This window comes from Rhopilema esculentum, chromosome 19 (genome assembly GCF_057945365.1).
Source record: "Rhopilema esculentum isolate cy_ngs chromosome 19, ASM5794536v1, whole genome shotgun sequence".
NCBI classification, from domain to species: Eukaryota; Metazoa; Cnidaria; class Scyphozoa; order Rhizostomeae; family Rhizostomatidae; genus Rhopilema; species Rhopilema esculentum.
The window spans coordinates 7,312,878-7,331,944 of record NC_142833.1 but is presented as its reverse complement, the minus strand read 5'-3'; the positions used below and the strand labels follow the sequence as shown (position 1 = coordinate 7,331,944).

General features: G+C 37.3%; 1 protein-coding gene across 1 annotated transcript in view; it reads right to left on the bottom strand.

The window, feature by feature from the left end:
- The window catches only part of LOC135688028 (WD repeat-containing protein 70), a 54,812-nt gene that overhangs the window by 2,385 nt on the left and 33,360 nt on the right, over positions 1-19,067 (bottom strand). Inside the window, exons 17-23 of the mRNA XM_065204709.2 lie at positions 18,736-18,802; positions 16,513-16,584; positions 15,627-15,727; positions 13,660-13,742; positions 12,600-12,716; positions 11,907-12,026; positions 878-917 (exon numbers count right to left, since the gene is read on the bottom strand). Coding sequence (XP_065060781.2) covers positions 878-917; positions 11,907-12,026; positions 12,600-12,716; positions 13,660-13,742; positions 15,627-15,727; positions 16,513-16,584; positions 18,736-18,802 — 600 coding nt within the window. The remainder of the gene's footprint in view (positions 1-877; positions 918-11,906; positions 12,027-12,599; positions 12,717-13,659; positions 13,743-15,626; positions 15,728-16,512; positions 16,585-18,735; positions 18,803-19,067) is intronic.

Genomic DNA, 19,067 nt, shown 5'->3' with positions numbered 1-19,067 from the left:
GAGAGAGAGAGAGAGAGAGAGAGAGAGAGAGAGATAAATGCATATTTATGATGATCAACCGGCTACCAGTCACCCGTTTCTCCAACATTGATAAAATGTGTCTTGAAAATGGGACAAAACACGCATTTTTTACCCCTATGCAAACCTACTCTTCAAATCAATCTTTGGAAGAATGCTATGTCTAAGAAAGGCAGCAGATTGCAGACAATATATTCAATGTAGGCCGAGAAAATGAATGAGTTAGAGGTTTATCCCTGGAGAAGTTTCCATTCATTTATTCAATATCTCCTAACTTATGACGAAAGTTTACAATACATTCAAGACTGCAAACCGGCTTCATAATTTTAAGAGGTGAACTATTTTATCTTTATATTGAATGTGATAATGTGAAAGACATGACGAGCTGTTACGTCGTAAATGCGACAGATAATTGGCTAAAGATATCGAAAAAATTATCGCCTGAGTCGCATAAGGTATCGGTATTGTTAAAGTAATTATATGTTAAAAAAATTAACAAAAATTTTAATATTTGAAGTTCTGTTGAGAATAAGAAGGCCTTATGCAATACGTGGTCATCTTTAACCATTGAGTTCATATTACTGCAATCAAGGCAAAAATATAGGTATATCAAATATATGCCAAAAATTTGTCAAGCTTACATAAAATAATACAGCAAACATGAACTGCCATGTCAAACAAAATACCTTTTCCCTCACGTGTGCACTCACAGCTTTCGTATTCTAAGACGCTTAAAAAATTTCCGATATTTCTAAAAACGGGAGAATCTAACAGATTACCGTTCATATCAAGATATACGAGCGTCACTTATTTGAAAACGCAGATTTGAAACAAAGGTGAGCTTTGCAAAAAGTCTTACCTTGTATATGCCGGTGTGACATAATGCGGATTCTCCTCTGCTGCCTGTAAACAAAGAAAACAGCATAACAACACATGGCAAAAAATTACTATAGATGTTTTCATATCTGCAAATTTTTCTGTGCGAAATATTTTTGTCAAGAATTTTGAATCCACAGGGACTCCTTATTTGATAACATACTTGTACATCTTTCGAAGGGTACAATTTGCTAGGCGCATTTTGTTTTTCTTTATCGTTCAGGCTTTGCATGTCTCAGTCGGGTTTTTTCCTTGTTCCGTAAAATTGAGCCAGAAAAATACAGCAGTCATACAGCCGTGAGGAAGGCCAATGATAACAAAAAGGTGCCATGCCCAAACCCTGCCCTGTTTTCTTCTGAAAACGGTTTTCAAAGTAAGAGGGAACTGGCCGGAGGAAGGTTTAACACTTTTCTGGGCTCTACTTTTTCGACTAAATTTTCAAACACAAAAGTGAAAATTGTTGTGGAAAATCTTCAAATACGAGCAAGCAAAAATCTTCCATTGAGTGAGGCAACCCTCCGTCCTGGAGTTAGAGAGCATGGGAAATAATAACTTCGTTCTATGCACATGCTCTTGGACGGAGGGCTGCCTCACTCAAACTTTCGTTTGCCTCCTAAACGAAAGATTCTCTTCGAAGCAGATGATAACAAAAATATCTATGTAAATTATCTAGTTTGGAAATCTGTAATGAACTCCCGTCCAAAAGCATGTCAAGCTGCCCCTGATACATCGCTTTGAAATAATGTTATTACAGATGTTGTAGATCAAATTCAATTTAGTCTAAAGGGAGAGCATCTGACTTCAGCAGAATTGACACAAAATATTCCCTGTTCAAAATGGCGTTAAACCTAACAGTGCCACAGATTGGCAACAGCTCAACTACAGCAAGGTTGAATTGCAATATAATTCCAATGTCAATGTTGAGACAAGATTCAAGTTTGTTTGGCTCTTGGGTTGCTGAAATGGTGTTTTTATTCGCAACATCGATATTCGGTACCATGGTTAATTCTGTATGTGTGTATACTCTCTTAAAGAAGGAGCAGCTTAGAACAGCAAGCAATGTGCTTCTAATAAGTATGGCGGCGAGTGATGTCTTAACAGGAATCCTTGTAGAGCCCATTTCGATAGCTCGAAATATTTACGACATCAAAGGACAAGATTCTTGCAACATACAGGACTTTAATACACATCTTGGATCACTTTCTGTCGCCATTTCATTCCTAAATATCGGTATGTTCGCATGTGACCGACTCTTGGCGACCACATGCCCTTACTGGTATTTTGGGGCTGACCTTTATAGAAAATATGTAATCGGAGTTCTGGCTGCCTGGTTTTTGGTATTGCTCAATGTCATTTCAGCTTATTCCCGTCTGATTTCCGAAAAAGTGCGGAGTCGTATCACCACCTCCTTATTCTTCATTTCAGCTCTTGGGACTCTCGTATCATACACGGTAATATTTTGCAAAGTAAGATCAATATCTAGAGCTGCTTTAAAAGTGACCCCGTTACAAACTAGAATGGAAAATTCAAAGCCGAAAACTGCCCATTTTAACAAGGCAGATCAGCATGTAAGAATCGAGGTGGAATCAGAAAATAAAATGGACGAAGAAAGAAAGCCAGACACTGATGATGATATCAAACAAACAGAGAATCGGGTTAAGAAGTTACGTTTTAAAACATACACGTCCTTTTTAATCTTTGGCGCATTAGTGATATGCTACATGCCCCACATAATATTTGTTTATGTTCTGAGAAACCGTAAGATGGATATCGCAACAGAATACATTGCTAAAAGATGGGTGCTGAATATCGTTATCTTAAACAGCTCTGTTAATCCGGTAATTTACTGCCTAAGAGTAAAGTCGATTCGCGATCAGGTAATAAGAATATGTAAGGCAATTTTCACGCGCTGAAAACAGAATTTACATCGTTCAACTGCACTTGTAATCTTTGCAAGATATGCGTTAGCAACATCGGTTATATTTGATTTACATTATATTTAGCGTTGGTAATTCAAATTAGTTGGTTTTAATTAGCTTGAGTATGCATAGCTAGAAATAAAGGATTGGCCAAAGTTTCTAAACCTCTATGAATTGATGACTGAAATTCGAAGAACTCGTCAATTCAATCAAAAGGTATGTGAATGCGTTAAAGACTAGACATGAAGCAGAAATGCTGATCATTGGCAGTTTTCAAAGGAGAAATATTTATATGTATTCAAATGCTCTCTCTCAGTGAAATGATGAACAAGAATCGAAAAAAGTGTCAAAGGCCTGTATAATTACAGTTTTTAAAAAAAGTAATATTCAACTTAAATAACACCGTAGGTCATGGCGTCGCCACAGGGAAAATCGAATGCAGGGCTGATTTAAACAAACGTCCAACGTCAGTTTGTGTTGGACGTTCATTCTTTGTAACGCACTATGACAAGGAAACGAAAACTTAGCAAATTGAAGATTACCATGAGAAAAGACATTTATTACGAGCATTAGATCTGAGCAGAATGAACTGCCACAATGATAAGGGGCTACATTTATGCTAATAAAGACAATTAACGGCTTAAGGTGCTTGGTAACTATCTTTACGTTTTTCATGTCACAAAGAATATAACAAGGAATTTGTACATATATTTGTGCCTCATGCAGCGTGAAAAGACATTACGTCATCTGGTATTGCTACATACGACACAATGCTACACTACAATTCAACTAATATTAAAAAAGGAAACAGATACACAACGATAGGGGGACCGCTATAAACAATAGGCTTAATTTATTCGTTGGGCGAAAAAATATAAGAAATTTTAGCTTCAACTATCAGATTATTTGCAATTCTTAAATGGAAATATGGTGAATGGGAATAACCCGAAAAATAGTAGAAGGACGCTAACAGTAGAGTCAAACGCTACACTGTGATTAGGTTTTAACACATTCTTGATCGTATTTAAGTGTTACAAGAAAGCTATGTTCAAATATGTGTTTCTTCTTTGCTTTCAAGTCTCTTGTTTTATCACATAACTCAAAGTTAAAATAATATCACGTGATCTTCTATAGCTGTTAACTGACCTATTGCTGTGATATACCTTATACAGCCAGGCCTGCTGAGAGGAAGAGGGGGGGGGGGGGGGGGGAGGGAGGCCTTTTTGTCCTAGGCAAAAAAGCTATAACCAAGCTTCTAACAATAACAAAAACAATAGCAATAGCATTTTGACGCCATTATGTGCACCATCTTTCTTTTTTCCCCAGGCCCCAGAAAAGCGTATTTACGGCAGCATGTATATTAAAAACAAATTATGGAGAAAGAAGTTGGCATTTTAAGAATTTTAAGTGGACAGTGTCCGTGAAGTGGTTAAAATCGTAAAATGATCCTAAATTCATTAACAGAAAATTTTGACAAGAGATCATTCTACTCAATAGAGAAACTGGTGATGATCACAAAAAGCATTGAGATCAATTATTGTTTGCACAAAATTAAACAATAAATTACAGATGAGGCAAACAGGTTATCAAGATTAAAAATATTTAAAATTATAAAAAGTAGTTAGATAAGGAGTGTTTATTAAAAACCATACAGAAAATAAGCCCAGCTTGTCAGAAAACTGGGACCCAGTTTGTTTTGAGTCCAAAGTAAAAAGGCGGTTGTTGGTATATTATAGTCACTCCGCTTGAAGACACGCTACCGGTAACTGGCATAAAATTCAGACTCATATATGCAAGACTATTAAATTCATCGCCGCCACCAGTGGCGTAGCGTGAGCGCAGAACTTAGGCATGCGGTAACATAAAATATACGGCTATGTTGAATAAATGTAATGGTAATTTCAGTTTCTAAAAAATACAAGCGGTAATTAATGATAATCGTGATAGCAAATTTTGATTTTCAAAGTAACAAATTATTTGTACTCTAATTCTAATCAATCAAGGTGTCTATTCTTAGCATCAGAGGCTCCGACAGAGGTTGGAAAGTGAAGAGGGGCCAAGGGAAAAATTATCATCCATGCGAAAGTTTTTGAAAAAAGCTCAATTGTTTAGCAAGACTTTTCAGAATAACTCCTAGTGCTAAAACTGCTTTGCAAAAGATTTTATTCTTATTCATATTCCTCAAGAAAAGGCATCACCTAATGCCCACCTAATGTAAGAATTTTTTATGCTATAATGAAGCTGGGGATTCCCGCAAGAAGGAGCTCTCCACATTGCGAAATTGTTAACACACTGCAGAGCCTGAGCGAACAGGAGCAACAGTTTCTGCTCATTTTTTACTCTCATAGTTAACTAAGATGAAAATAGTGAGCTGTGAGAGTTGTTAGAATTGAAGATGCTTCCATGTGTAAAGTTTCAGAAAGTTAGTCCCGGCAAATCATCATGTATTTAGCAAGGCTTGCGCTCAGGTCTACCGCATGCCCTGGTCCGTAAATTCTGACTATACTGGCAAGCCTTTTGACTTGAATTACGGAATGCGGATCATGACAAATAGACTCTGACCCCACTTTGACGAAACTTTTTCTCTTTTCAACAGTCACAAAGTAAAGAAAGGAAAATAATTGGATTTGAAATGATGTATCACGCAAAGAGTATTCGCAAAAAGCAGCTTATAGGTAGAAAAATGTTGTGGATTATCAAATATTTGGGAAGGCTTGCGCTCAGGCCGACCGCAAGCTCCAGTCCGGAAAATTCTCACTTCTCTCAGAAGCTTCTTTCGAGTTGCACTGAAGCTGCACTGGAGCATCACATGTTTCTCTTATTTTGGACAGGCAAAAAGAGTGATGTGGAGGGGCTTCAGTTTTTCAGATTTTTCGAATTTCATAATTTTTAGCGATCTGTTTACTTGGAAAAATAGCCAATTGGGGCCAATTGGCCTGTTGGCGCTAGAGTTCACTGCATGCTGCTCATGACAAGAAAGAGAAGCCGTTTATTGCGGAAATTGTTATGCATTGAAAGTGTTGCAAGAATTTTAGAATTTGTCTATAAATTTTTACGCTTGAGCCGCAAGCGTAGCATACATAGACGCTACGCCACTGGCCGCCACATTCCTTTTACAATCACAAATTCTCAAGCAAATTTGGTGTGACTACAACTGGGGTCTACTGTCCATACACACATGAATACACACCGAAGGATCACAACATGGGCGGTGCCAGATGGGGAGCTGGGGGGCTTCAAAAGTTGATTTCTTAGTCTAATAATGCTTTCAACTCGAGCTTTCACTTTGATATTATTGGCGCCGCCCCTGCACAAGGACAACTTCGAAAGCAATTTGGTGTCATTATGCTTAACGAAAAATGTAACAAATAGGACAAGCCTTAAATAGTTAAAGGGTTACTGCAATGAAAAAATCGACCCAAATTTTATTTGATTTTCTGAAAATTGAGTATTTTCTCAGTGCAATGGCATCTTTCTCGCCGAATTTCTCAGTATTCTTGTGGATTACATTGACGATTGAAAATGGGTAGGTCGTGCGAAAAAAAACCGCCATGTGTGACGTAAAAAAAACCGCCATGTGTGACGTCACAATTATGATCACATCGATTTACTTTATACACAAACCACTGCTAAGTTTTGATCAGCCTGGTGGAAAAGTTGTTTTGGTCTTTTCGTACATGCAGTATTTCATCGAAAACGTCACAAAAATAATACTAGTGATTGTGAAAGTATTTCGACAGCAGGTAATTCTTCAGATACCTCGGATTAAGAGAATTAAGGGGTTGCTCTTCTCGGGGCTGCTGCTCCGTATCAAGACGAGCCGTTGGCTAGGCCAGGGGAAGGTGAAGAACAACAAGACATCAACGGGGATGACAAAAATGGTCTTTCTCGTGAAACGTTGACAGGTTGTGGAGTCAGTTTTGTTTGGATACCGTCAGCCTCTTTTATAACACATGGTTAGGTAGGTGCCGTCGTTGGAGTACCGATGCTGCCAGGATGTCAAGGAAGCGATCGAAAAGCTGGTGGGCGTTGCATTGCTGGCCTTCATTATGTCGATCATTGAAGGCCTACCTCAGCCACAGTGCCTCAGCTTTATCGTTTCAAATGTCAACAACCAGATCAATTTCTTTCACTTTCCTTCTCAGCCACCACAGTGCTTTGAGCGAATTTTGTGATTTCTTTTCAAAACAAGACAACCTCGACCGAGGGGCAAATCGCTGCTTAAAATCACGTACGCTCTCGAGAATAATCACACTTTAATCACAAATTAATCGCATTAATAAAAAATCAAATTAATCACAAAATATAACATTAATCACATAAATTAATTAAAAAATAAATATATATTGGAATCTTTGACCACGTCTATCCGCATATGTTATTGAAAAATGCAATATTCAGAATGTCTCTTTCATGCTTTTTCAAACATTTCATGAACACATCCCAAAATCTGCAAACACACGCTTGAGAACATTAACAAAACAACAACAAGATTTTCTAGGTACCCTGCGATGTAGCAAAAAATAAAGGCCTCGTTATGATACCGGGGTCACTGAAACAACCATTGCTGTTTTTGTTGCCAAAGGCCACTGAAGTTGATCTGACCGAAAACCACGCCTGATACCAGTCATTTCTCAGTGCACGGGCGGATCCAAACAGCTTCGGCTGTTGCAGTTGCAACTGTTACATTTATGGGAAATGATTTATGTCATATTTTTGTATTTTCCCCAAATAAGGCTTGATAATCAAGTTCCATATTTCCGGAACATGTAATTTTTTCCATCGGTGAAAGTTTCAGGAATGACAGTTTAATTTCCCAATAGCGACACCACTTGCGAGGGCAGAGAGCAAAGCACATGCATTTGTCTTAATGTCTTTCATAAGGTATTTAACATCTGTTCACTGTTCTTTTCATTCGAGGCTGTTTGCATCTATGTTGCTAATGCTATTGTTCAGGAAAGATAGCTTTTCTGAAGCATATTCAAATTCTTATGACGAAAGTAGCAGCCCACACAACGGAAAACATGGATTTGCCTTAATGTCTTTCACAAGGTGTTCAACATCTGTTCACTGTTTTTCATCCCAGGCTATTTGCTTCCATGTTGCTAATGCTAATGTTCAGGAAAGATAGCTCTTTTGATGCAAATTCAAATTCTTATGACGAAAGAAGACAGCCCACACAACAGAGCACATGTATTTGCCTTGATGTCTTTTACAAGGTGTTCAACAACTTTTCACTGTTTTTCACTTCAGGCTATTGTCACCCCTGCATCCATGAAGAAGAAAACCTATCACATTGATTTAATATTTTGCTTATGCTGCTGTTCAGAAAAGATAACTCTGTTTTTGGTTGTCAATGTTATCAAACTTGCGCACCTTTTTTTTTCTTTTGCAAATCTTTTCTGGATCCGCCTCTGTACTGAACTTCTAATTTTTCTTTTTCAATTTCATCAAGCATGTTTCAAAATCTTGCTAAACTGGCATGATAGGTTGGCATTTAATTTTTGAAATATTGTTGTTTGATTTAGCTAATGAAGTAGTTTACTGTCATGCGTTCAAACGACGTTTATTGCATTCATGAAATCTTTTTATAATTACAAATTGATCGAAAATTAATCACTTTAATCAATAAAAATCAAATTAATCACACACAAAATTGATTTAATAACAAATCAATCACTAGTGATTATTAATCTCATACGCCATTTTTAAGAGTGATTAGCCCCTCGACCTTGACACAGGTGGATTGGAGGGGTGGGCGGGGCAGGGACTTCGTCGTTGTCATTTCTCGTGTCTGTTGCTAAAGAATGCCGTATTTGTAATTTAAAAAATTAGAAATTTAGAATTTTAATTTAACTTTGATTTACTTGGTTTAGCCAAAGAGCCAATGGACAAAGGCCGAGTATGTTTGTTTACATTTGCAAATGAATAAGGCCCCCTCGTTACTTTTCTCGATAGAATTCACGATGTCAACAGTTACAGAACAGTGTCAAACTTTAGTTTGTTCCTTGTTCTAAGATCTTTTACGATACCATTATTCGTCGTGAAACAATTATCTTCAAGAGGAACGGAGTAAATGATCGATAATGATGAAGGATGCCACTTTGGCCTATGCCGGCTAACAAAGCTTACCTTTTTCCAGTACCTTCCCGAATTCGAATTCTTATCAGGAAAAGTATAAATAGACTCCTTCTTTCATAAAATGTTCGTTTGTGCAGCTTTAGCCTCCAGGTCCTCCTGCATCACAAGATCTTCAGCCGCGTTTTGAACAAGGTTTCAATTTTCCACTAGTGGATGCCATCGCGATATCTCTGCTTGATCATAACGGTGACGTCACAGACGGAAGATTCTTTTGGCACGAAAACTTAGGGGCATCATAACTTTATAACGAGGAACGATACCGAGATTCTGTTTGCAGTTTTGTAATAATCTGATAGTAAATAATTTAGAAAGGGAATAAAATTGTGGTCAAATTTTTCATTGCAGTAGCCCTTTAAATAGGCTGTAAAACTCAGATTTTAGAATAGTTAGCCAAGAACAAAGATTATTATCTCTCTGTAGGGCTAGAATGGGTGTTTTAAAACATATGTTTTGCTATTCTCCATCTTTTGTATTAATATTCCCGAGCTCTCTAGAAATTCACTTTAAACCATCAATTAATGATCCTGCTCTTAGCAGGCCGAGCCTCCCTCAAACATTCTAGCCTCGAACCGGATCCAGACGGTTGCGACCGTTCCAGTTGCAACTGACAAATTTTAAGGGAATGATTTATGCAAGGTTCTTGTAATTTTCATAAAAAGTTTGATAATGAATCTCTATATTTCCAGAACATGTAATTTTTTCCATCAGTGTAAATTTCAGAAATGACAGTTTTGTTTTCTAATGGAGATATTCCTTGCGAGGGGCGGAGGCGATCAGCCATTAAAACAGCCTTATTGGAGTTTCCGCGGCTTTTTGCCCATCAACAATTAACCCGAATTCGTAGCCCCATGCGCAGCAAGAATGAAGCCCTAAAGAAAAGCTTAACCGTTGAAAGCCAATCAAATCACGATTTTCATCCTTCACAATTTCTCACGTTTAAGTGATTGTAAATCTGGCATGAAAAGTTTAATTTTTCTTCAGCTTTGGGTCTAGTGCTCCAATATGCTTTCAAAGAATTCATCAATCTCATTCACATAGCTTTCATCAGTCCTTTCTCATTGCTTTACACAATTACTGTTCATATCTGTATTATCTATTTGAATCTCCACCAAGCGGTGTTTTTTCTAGCATCTTAAGCCCTGACAAAACGACTAAACATTTCGCTAAACATTTCACTCAACTTTTGTTTAGTGAAGTTGAGCGAAGTTTAGCGAAGGTTACAAAACGTGACTAAACTTTTCACTAAACTTCTTCCAACTTTTTTGAATAGCGAGCTAGCTACGACGCTTTTCGGTTGTAGGGAATCTTGCATAGGAATTTGCTTTTAGTTTGCACAAACAGTGGATAAAATTAAGAATCGGATGAAGCAACGGGGAAAGAAAAGACTTTTTGGCACATTGACAACAAAGTTGACTGTTGAAGAAGACACAGTGGCGTACAACGAGATATTCAGATGTCTCATAGAGGCTTTTGGGTACGTAGAGACAAGAAAACCAACGAAAATAGACGAAAACCTTTGAATTTCCACAGCTAGAGCGCCTGCGCGAGCACAACAAATGTATAATTGGTGGCAAAACGACTAAACATTTGCTAAACAACACTAAACAACGCTAAACATTTTTGACCAGGATCAAACTTTGCTCAACAACACTCAACACGACTAAACAACACTAAACAGGGTGGCAAAACGACTAAATATTTCACTAAACTTTTAACTAAACAAAAGTTGAGTGAAATGTTTAGTGAAATGTTTAGTTGTTTTGCCAGGGCTTTACTGTCAGGAAGGACTTGATTTTGTTAGCTTTACACAATCAGTAAGTTCTCCATATATTACGTTTCGCTTTGGGAAAATAAAAAACAATCTCAAATTCTCCTAGTTAAAATGCCTAACCAAATCGAGAGATAAGTTAAAGATGAGGCTTTCGTTAAAGAAGAGGAACTGCTCTTGGACGTCGTTAGAACATTTGCTTCTAATTGTTGATATAAGGCATAACATTGAAGGCTGCTTGCAAAGGAGCGAGGCTCCGGAGTGAAAATCACTTCGGAACGAGTAAAAATGCGAAGCGGAGTACTTCGGATTGACTTCCATTTCACCTCTCCAAAGCAGAATGACTTCCACACCGGCATCGTGAATCTCAGGCCACAATTATTGGCATACGAAGGTTTGGGTATTCACAATTGGCTCCTTTTTTGCTAGCAAAACTTCAAATGTAGATTCATAATCTTCAAATGGTACCCTGAGAGCTCATTCGTGTACCCTGTAAGTGTCATCATTGTGGCCTTTTTTAAACTGTTTTGCCTTATGGAAGTTTAGGTAGCCTGTTGTCCAGACAGTGGCGGTTTTAGAAACTGCAGGGCCCGTTTGTGTACCCTGTAAGTGTCATCATTTTGGCCTCTTTAAACTGTTTTGCCTTATGGATGCTTAGGTAGCCCGTGGTCCAGACAGTGGCGGTTTTAGAAACTGCGGGGCCCGGGGCCAAAAACCTCTGCGGAGACCTTGTTCTTTACAATTTCTATCTTTTTTCTTAGGTGTGGGGCCCCTTTTGGCTACCATAAACGCAGGGCCTGGGGTCATGGGCCCCCTGGAGCCCCTTTAAAAAAGCCACTGGCTCCAGACCCCAAACTTGAAAGAAAAGGGTCTATATAAGCTAGAGACAAATCGCGTACGAGCGTTTCCCAGGATCTCTAGGAGAATTAATTATGCAAAGAATTATGAGGCATTAACATGAAAAAAGTGAGCAACAGCGTAAAAAGAGCATTGGTTCTTGTTAATTGTTTTTCGTTTCGAGTTTGTTGTTTAATGCTAGTAGATTAAAGATGTTAAAATACGCCAAAGTAGCATAAAGAAAAGTTGGAGCACACATAATATAAAATCCAAATTTCCTTTGAAACGCAAATTCAAAACTTGCCTTAAAGCAAAAGAACATATTCAAAAACGGAATATCAATCAACTTGCCTTAGCGTGCTTCAATATCGCCTCTCTGGGGTTGGAATCGTCCATTTTAGATAACGCGATTTGTTTGACAACAAAGCCAGACAGACTCATGCCCTCTCTGATTCTCCCTCCAGAGCCTAAGAATAAATGTTGGGACATGAAAAATAAATGAACTAAAATAGAAAAGCAAACATCCAGTGGCGAACACCTGGGGGCAAGGGTGGGGGGAGTGGTCGCCCCCAATATTTTGGAAGACAATGGTCTTTCGTTCCAAAACAATGGGAAATATGACGTCATCTAAAAAAATTGGCTTGCCCCCCAATATTTAATCAAGTATCCACCCCTGCAAATATCTATCATTTTCAGTGATTTGATACCATAGTGTCCAAGCGTACTTTTCTGAAAATTCTTTGATATTCGAGTGGAAAAGATTGCATCTCTGGAAGCTACGTAAAAGTCAGTCTACTCCACCTTTAATGCGTATTGACAAAAATGGAAATAATGATCAAAATCTTGATACCATTAAAGAAAAGCTGTGTCCTGAATATGACATCTTCATTATTAATCAACCTGATGACATTACGTTGATGACATGGTTTTCAGTATATTTTGGAATTATTCGGTACAAATCCTCCGCAGCACCATGCTCTCGTGATCCCTGTCTTAATGCACTAACATGACATAAATGAGATAAATTGACAGAAACAAACCTGGTCCAGTAACGGGTGGGTCCGGCTTTTTTGACAAGGTCGTATCTCCCCTCATCTCCTGCTTTACTTTCTTCATGCTTTTTGCTCGTTTTTCTCGGAACATTGGCAATGCATGGGCTGTTGACGAAATTGACACGTCTTAAATATCTGCATGTCACCTGTTAGTTTGTGTAACATACAATCTTCGTGTACAGAATGTCAAAGTCATAAGAGATCTTTGCAAAGATAATATTCTTGAAACACATAACTCTGACCAATATTTGAGAGGTAAAAAATTTCGTTATAAACAATTCTTTCCCGTTGAATTTTGAAACCTTCAAAAGTTTGAAATACGTAAATGTGATGTCATCATCCTGCCACTATATAAGTCAAGTTAAAATCCATTTTAGCTTGATGCACATGTTTTCACGATTATCCTCAAGAATGGCCGAATGTCAAAAAATGACTGTCGTTTCACTAAGATATATCATTGTGAACGACAAGGCAAAATATCCTCAGGAAAGTCGCAGTAGGCAATTGACGCATTTTTGAACTACAGATTTCGGCAATCATTACATTTCTTGTTTCTGACAACCAAACTCTGTATGAAGCAGAACAAATAGCGGCCTATGTCTGCGAGAAAGACAAACCGGTCTATGTCTGCAAAATTTCAGCGGAAAAATTTCAGCAGTTAAAACTATTGAAGCTTTTAAAATTTAATTAAAATTATTATTTCTCAAAAGGTTTCTAGGCCGAAATGGCCCAAAACCAAAAGTATTAGCTGTAGTTTACATTATTGATTACAAAATACATATAATTGGCGTTGCAAAAAATATAAGGACAAATAAAATCAGACGAGAGGTAATACCACATTTTATAAACGATCAATTGTAACTAACCATATAAGGAGTCAATAAATACGTATAGTTAACTTGGAAGATAATAATAGTATGAGAGGTCAATTATGACTGAAAGATGTATGTATATACGCCCTGGATCGACTACGGTATATATATGTATATACTTGCATAGAACCGGACAGCTCTAAGATTCTCTGAAAGATTTACATTTGGATACATACGAGTTATGATTTGGCTCTTGATCATTTGTTCCCCAGGATCAATCCGCTTCTTTTTTACTTTGCCAACACATAGCGTCGCTCCACTGGCAGAAAAGAAATTTAGATTCTCTTAACATGAAAATCTTCGCATCGATTTGCTAATGTTGGATATACAGGCAAGTGACACAAATGCTTATGCGAAATAGCGGTATGGCTAGGAGCAAAGGAGGATGAGTCCCCACCAAGATATCAGCATAACTAAATCTTACTGTGAAGACTACAATCCCGGACAAAAAAGTTGAGACAAAATGCAATTTTTGTAATTTCCTACTTTACCTTGCCCCTGTAAATTCGAATCCCCCCTTCCCTCCCGATTCAATGTTGGATTTGTAGTTCTATCATTTCTCCTCGAAATCATGCATTCAACATTGAATTGGGGGAGGGGGAAAATATATTTTTGAAAGGAAAGTGAAAATATAAGCTTTTCTTGAAAAGTCTCAATCATTTTTGTCCCAGATTGTAGATGTCCCATAATTCAACCCTTTTACTTCAACACAAATATGGTCATATATTATACTGACGAAGAGGTATGCTGGAAACGTCGTACTAACACTTTGGGCTGGCCTTCACTTGATCTTAGCCCAAAGAAACAACCGTAGGGACCTTTACTTGGTTTGATAATATTACGCGACAGATGGAAGGCAGTTCTGAGCCTGGGTTTAAATTGCCTTTTCCGTCAATGCCTCGCCGGAATCGCATTAATAAGGCGACTAAAGTGAAATGAACGCAGGTTGGAATTTATCATGGAAACATCCTCTTGGCAAGCAGAACCAAAAAACTGTTAATGAAAAAGTGTAGTAAGGAAATTTTTAACACAAATATTATCCTTGTCAAAAGTTAACTCATGGAGTCGAATATTATCGCATCTTAGATGCATAAAAATTTATTCAAACAATCTTTTGGTGGTACAAAACTTGTAAATGGCTTTGAAAAAAGCAAACATTTAGTAAACTAAAGCTTTTCGTCTGACACTCTTCAGAGTTTAAAACGTCAGAACATAGATCGAAAACTCTACGCTTAGAAATATATATACCCAGTTGTGGATCGAAATAGGCCAATCAGAAACACGAGCACATGACTGTAAAGGTTGACCAATCAGTGCCGCTTGCCTATTAGAATGTTACCAATGGAGTCCTAAGGTGAAAACGAACTCCTTTTGTCTACACAGTAGCGGTTTTTTGTGCTTATGTAGATAGATTCTAAAACTGCTAGATGGAACGACAATAGGGCTTTACCAATAATCCGAAACATGTCGCCATTATAGTTTTTTGCACAATCTGGGTTTTCTAGCAAATGCTGCCCGATAGCAGAATCACAGGTTTTAGTTGTAATTTTAGATTTGCAAGACCGAGGTGGCTGTTCTCTTTGGGGGTGGCTTTTGTTTCTAATATTAGATTTAATACTGTTTCTATTTCGATCCGCAACTGGGTATATATATTTCTTAGCGTAGAGTTTTCGATCTATGTTCTGACGTTTTAAACTCTGAAGAGCGTCAGACGAAAAGCTTTAGTTTACTAAATGTTTTCTTTTTTCAAAGCCATTTAAAAATTTATTGTATAAAATTTGTCAGACAGTTAAACTTTACTGAAGAGATGACCCTGAATAAAATGAGGGATTTCCTGAAAGTATTGTATAGTATTCTTTTCACAGCATACTAATTTCTATGATTTCCTTGATGACTGGTAACCCCAAAGAGCCAAAAATATTACATTGCAACACATATATGTTCTTTTCCCCAAAAATTATCGTTTAAGAATCTGACTGGATATATCGGATTACAGTCAAATTTTTAACTGTAACAAATCAATGTTGAAATAAAGCAACATTATTACAGGGAAAGAATTGTAGGTTCTGGAACAGACCACCCCCCAGAGCACAAATATATCAGTCTGTGATATTCAACTTCACGTTCTGTTACAAAGACTTACTTTCTGCTCTTTTCTGGATCAAAGCAAACTTTTATGTTACCATTTGAACAGCCTGCAAAGATTTGATTCAGCTTTGGATGCCACAGACAGCTAACAGCACTCTAAATAAATCCAAAACATATTTAGATCTCATGGTTATTGCAAATATTGACATAAATCAATTATAGCCCGTACTCACACTAACCTTGGTAAGAAAGATGCTGATTGAGATTGTTTTTCTAATGATATGTTATTCAAAATTATATGTTTATTAATCGCTTCCTTTAACAATCTTTTTATATCACCAAACTATTGCCGGTTTATATATCCAAAGTCAAATACGGGAAAAATAAGAAGTGGATTTTAAAAAAAGTGCCAAATTTGTTTACACAGTTTTGCGAAACAGAAAAGGCTAGAAACATGTGATCACTCTTTCCTGCAACTTGGCATATTACCGAACTATTCAAATACCGAACTACACAAATACCGATCTATACAAATCCCGAACTATACAAATACCGAACTATACAGACATCGAACTATACAAAAACGAACGACACAAATACCGAACTATACAAATACCGAGCTATACAAGTACCGAACTATACAGACATCGAACTATACAAATCCCGAACTATACACATCTCGAACTATTCAAATACCGATCCATGCAAATACCAAACTATACAAATGCCGAATTACACAAATAGCGAACTAAACAAATACCGAACTATACAGATAAATATCCAGTGAAATGACAGTCCACTTTTCGGGTTCTTCAAATTTCAAAATGAACAAAAAGGTACAAATAGGCAGAACAAACAGCGAACATAATAGCGCTTATTAGAATCTTTAAACAAGAAACTCCAAATTAATTTAAGTATATCTAGCTGTCAAAAAAACTTACTGCGTTTCCAACAGAAATTTCTCTTAGTATCCCGAGATTTGTCCGATCAAAAATTACTAGCTTTCCATCGCCCTAAAAGAAAAATGGTCAGGAATAAGAACCAACAGTGAAAACAACAACAAGGACAACAATAGCAGGATTATTGGGAAGCTGTTTGCTACAGTCCGTCAACACGAAGCAGCGTAGTATTCATCGAGGGAGTCACTTTTTAAGAAGGAACAGTATTGTACAGTATTCTTTGCCACTGCAATCCTTTCTTACATTTCCAATGTAGATGGTGAAATATCTAATTTGTTTCAAGGCATTTGATGCATGACTTTGAAAGGAAATTATCGAACCCGAATATTGGACACAGCAAACATTTTACACCAGGCAAACAGATTTGCCATAAAGGGAGAGGGAAAGTTAGGTTTACAAGAAAGGAAAAGCTTTCATAAATTCAGTCGATGCTCTTACTCAATTATTTCGCTAGTTCAGCTTCACAGTATTACCCACAATTCCTGTCTAATGATGTACCGTATTTGTTCGATTATAAGACGCGGTTGAAAATTATTTTTTGGCAAGTTTTGTTGTTGCAATTTACAATCAAGGGATGCTTATAAACGAGGGCAGCATATATTATTTTATCCAGATCCTGCCAAACTTTCTTGCTACTTTGAAGCTCGGGATGATAATATAGAAGATGCAGAAGAAATACTTTTGGCCGTTTTGGATGATGCCATGCTGGACAATATTGTTTCTGTTGATAGAAATTCCAATGTCTATTTGTAAGTTTATATACACAATCAGGTTTTTATCAGTTTTCTGCGTCTGTCATTCCAAACCTCTGCATGGTTTTGTTTGTGCAGCTTATAATCAAGGGCGGCTGAAATTATTCATGAACCTAATTTACTGCAGGTAATAATCGATGGCTAATTTACTGCAGGAAGCAGTGGCTTCCAGTGCACGACTATGTGGCGAACCTTGGAGACGATATGTGTACTGCGCTACCATTCTGGTATGCATTTACTGAATGTGATACCGTGTCTTCATTCTATGGTCGGGGAAAGAAGATGTGTTGGGATGTTTGGAAATCACATCCTTCTATAACGGAAACTTTCAAAAGGTAAGGTTTGATACTTCTGCTTTCATATTCTGGATTGTGGAATCGTTTAGGTTGCAACCTAACGAGATTATGCGTCAGGAGTCCTGAATCAATGTCACGAGAAACAGTGCAAAATTAAAAGCTTTTTCCATATTGCCAAAGCATGAATAAATTGTCTTTCAGGCTATCTAATAGCAACACAAGGAACCTAACCAATGAGGATATCCAGTCCCTTGAGACATATGTCGTCATGATATATGATCGATTAAGCACGTTGCAGAGTGTGAATGAATGCCGTAAAACGGCTCGCAATATAGAATCCTTACCACCTACCAGAGATGCCTTAATTCAGCATTCTAGAAGAGCGTTACTGCAAGGAGGGTAGGTTGCTAATTTAATCAAAATATGTCAAGTGTCTTGAGCAGGTTGCCAAATATTTTCAAAAACACCTCAAGCTTTGCAGCACAGCAACTTCTTAGCATGGTTAAGTTCCTCCGTATTTAACTCAGCCTACAGTTAAATACGGAGGACTTACAGCGAAAGTACTTTACCATCCATGAAATTTATCAGGGAAATAATCTTACCTTTTTATTTCTCAACTCTTTCAGAATCATATGGGGACAGTCACTGGAAAGATGGCAGGATATACCTGTTGCATGCGATTTTGGGTGGAAACAAGAGCAAGGATTAATTTCCCCAAAGTGGACGCTTCTTCCTGGTGTCACATTTTGCACAATTCATGTAATAACATCCCACACTAGGAGGGCGGCTTATAAACAAGGCAGGCCTATAATCGAATAAATACGATTCTGGGAGCTACCTTTTCTCTAATTAATGCGATCAACCAAAAATTGAAAGAGGAACTTTCTCTCACACATATTCAGTTTTCTGTATTTGCTCAAATGGGAAAAGTGTCCCACACATCCATCAGATCTTTTCTAAATTGCTGAGTACAGTAGCTTGCAATGTAATATCAAAAACATTAACGACACGATTACATTATCTAGTTTTCCTAACATTTGACCAATTATTAAACAGCCTCCCACTAGCACTCACTTAACAGAGGCAGCGTCATAGCAACTCGGATGGCAGTATTTTGTAAGGATTCTTTGCAAATAGAAATAAAACTGAAAGCAAACCTGGTTCTTTTTTACTGACGTCCCAGCTATAACCATTCTATCGTCAGGACTATATGTACATTTAGAACTGTAATGGAAAATAAATTAAACTGATTTTATTAAGAGATTTACAAGAAATAAACAAATCAATAAATAGATAGACAATTTCAAAGTGAATAACATTCTCATAAAGAACTTACCTTAGCATCATGAATTTTCACAATAAAAAGCTGGTTGTTTATTTTAATCTACTCAAATTCTCAATGTTGAAATCAATCTCAGCCAAAATGATAATTTTATTTCCTGTATTTCAAATCAAATAACATAAGGTTTCCCAATATCCTGAAGAAGGG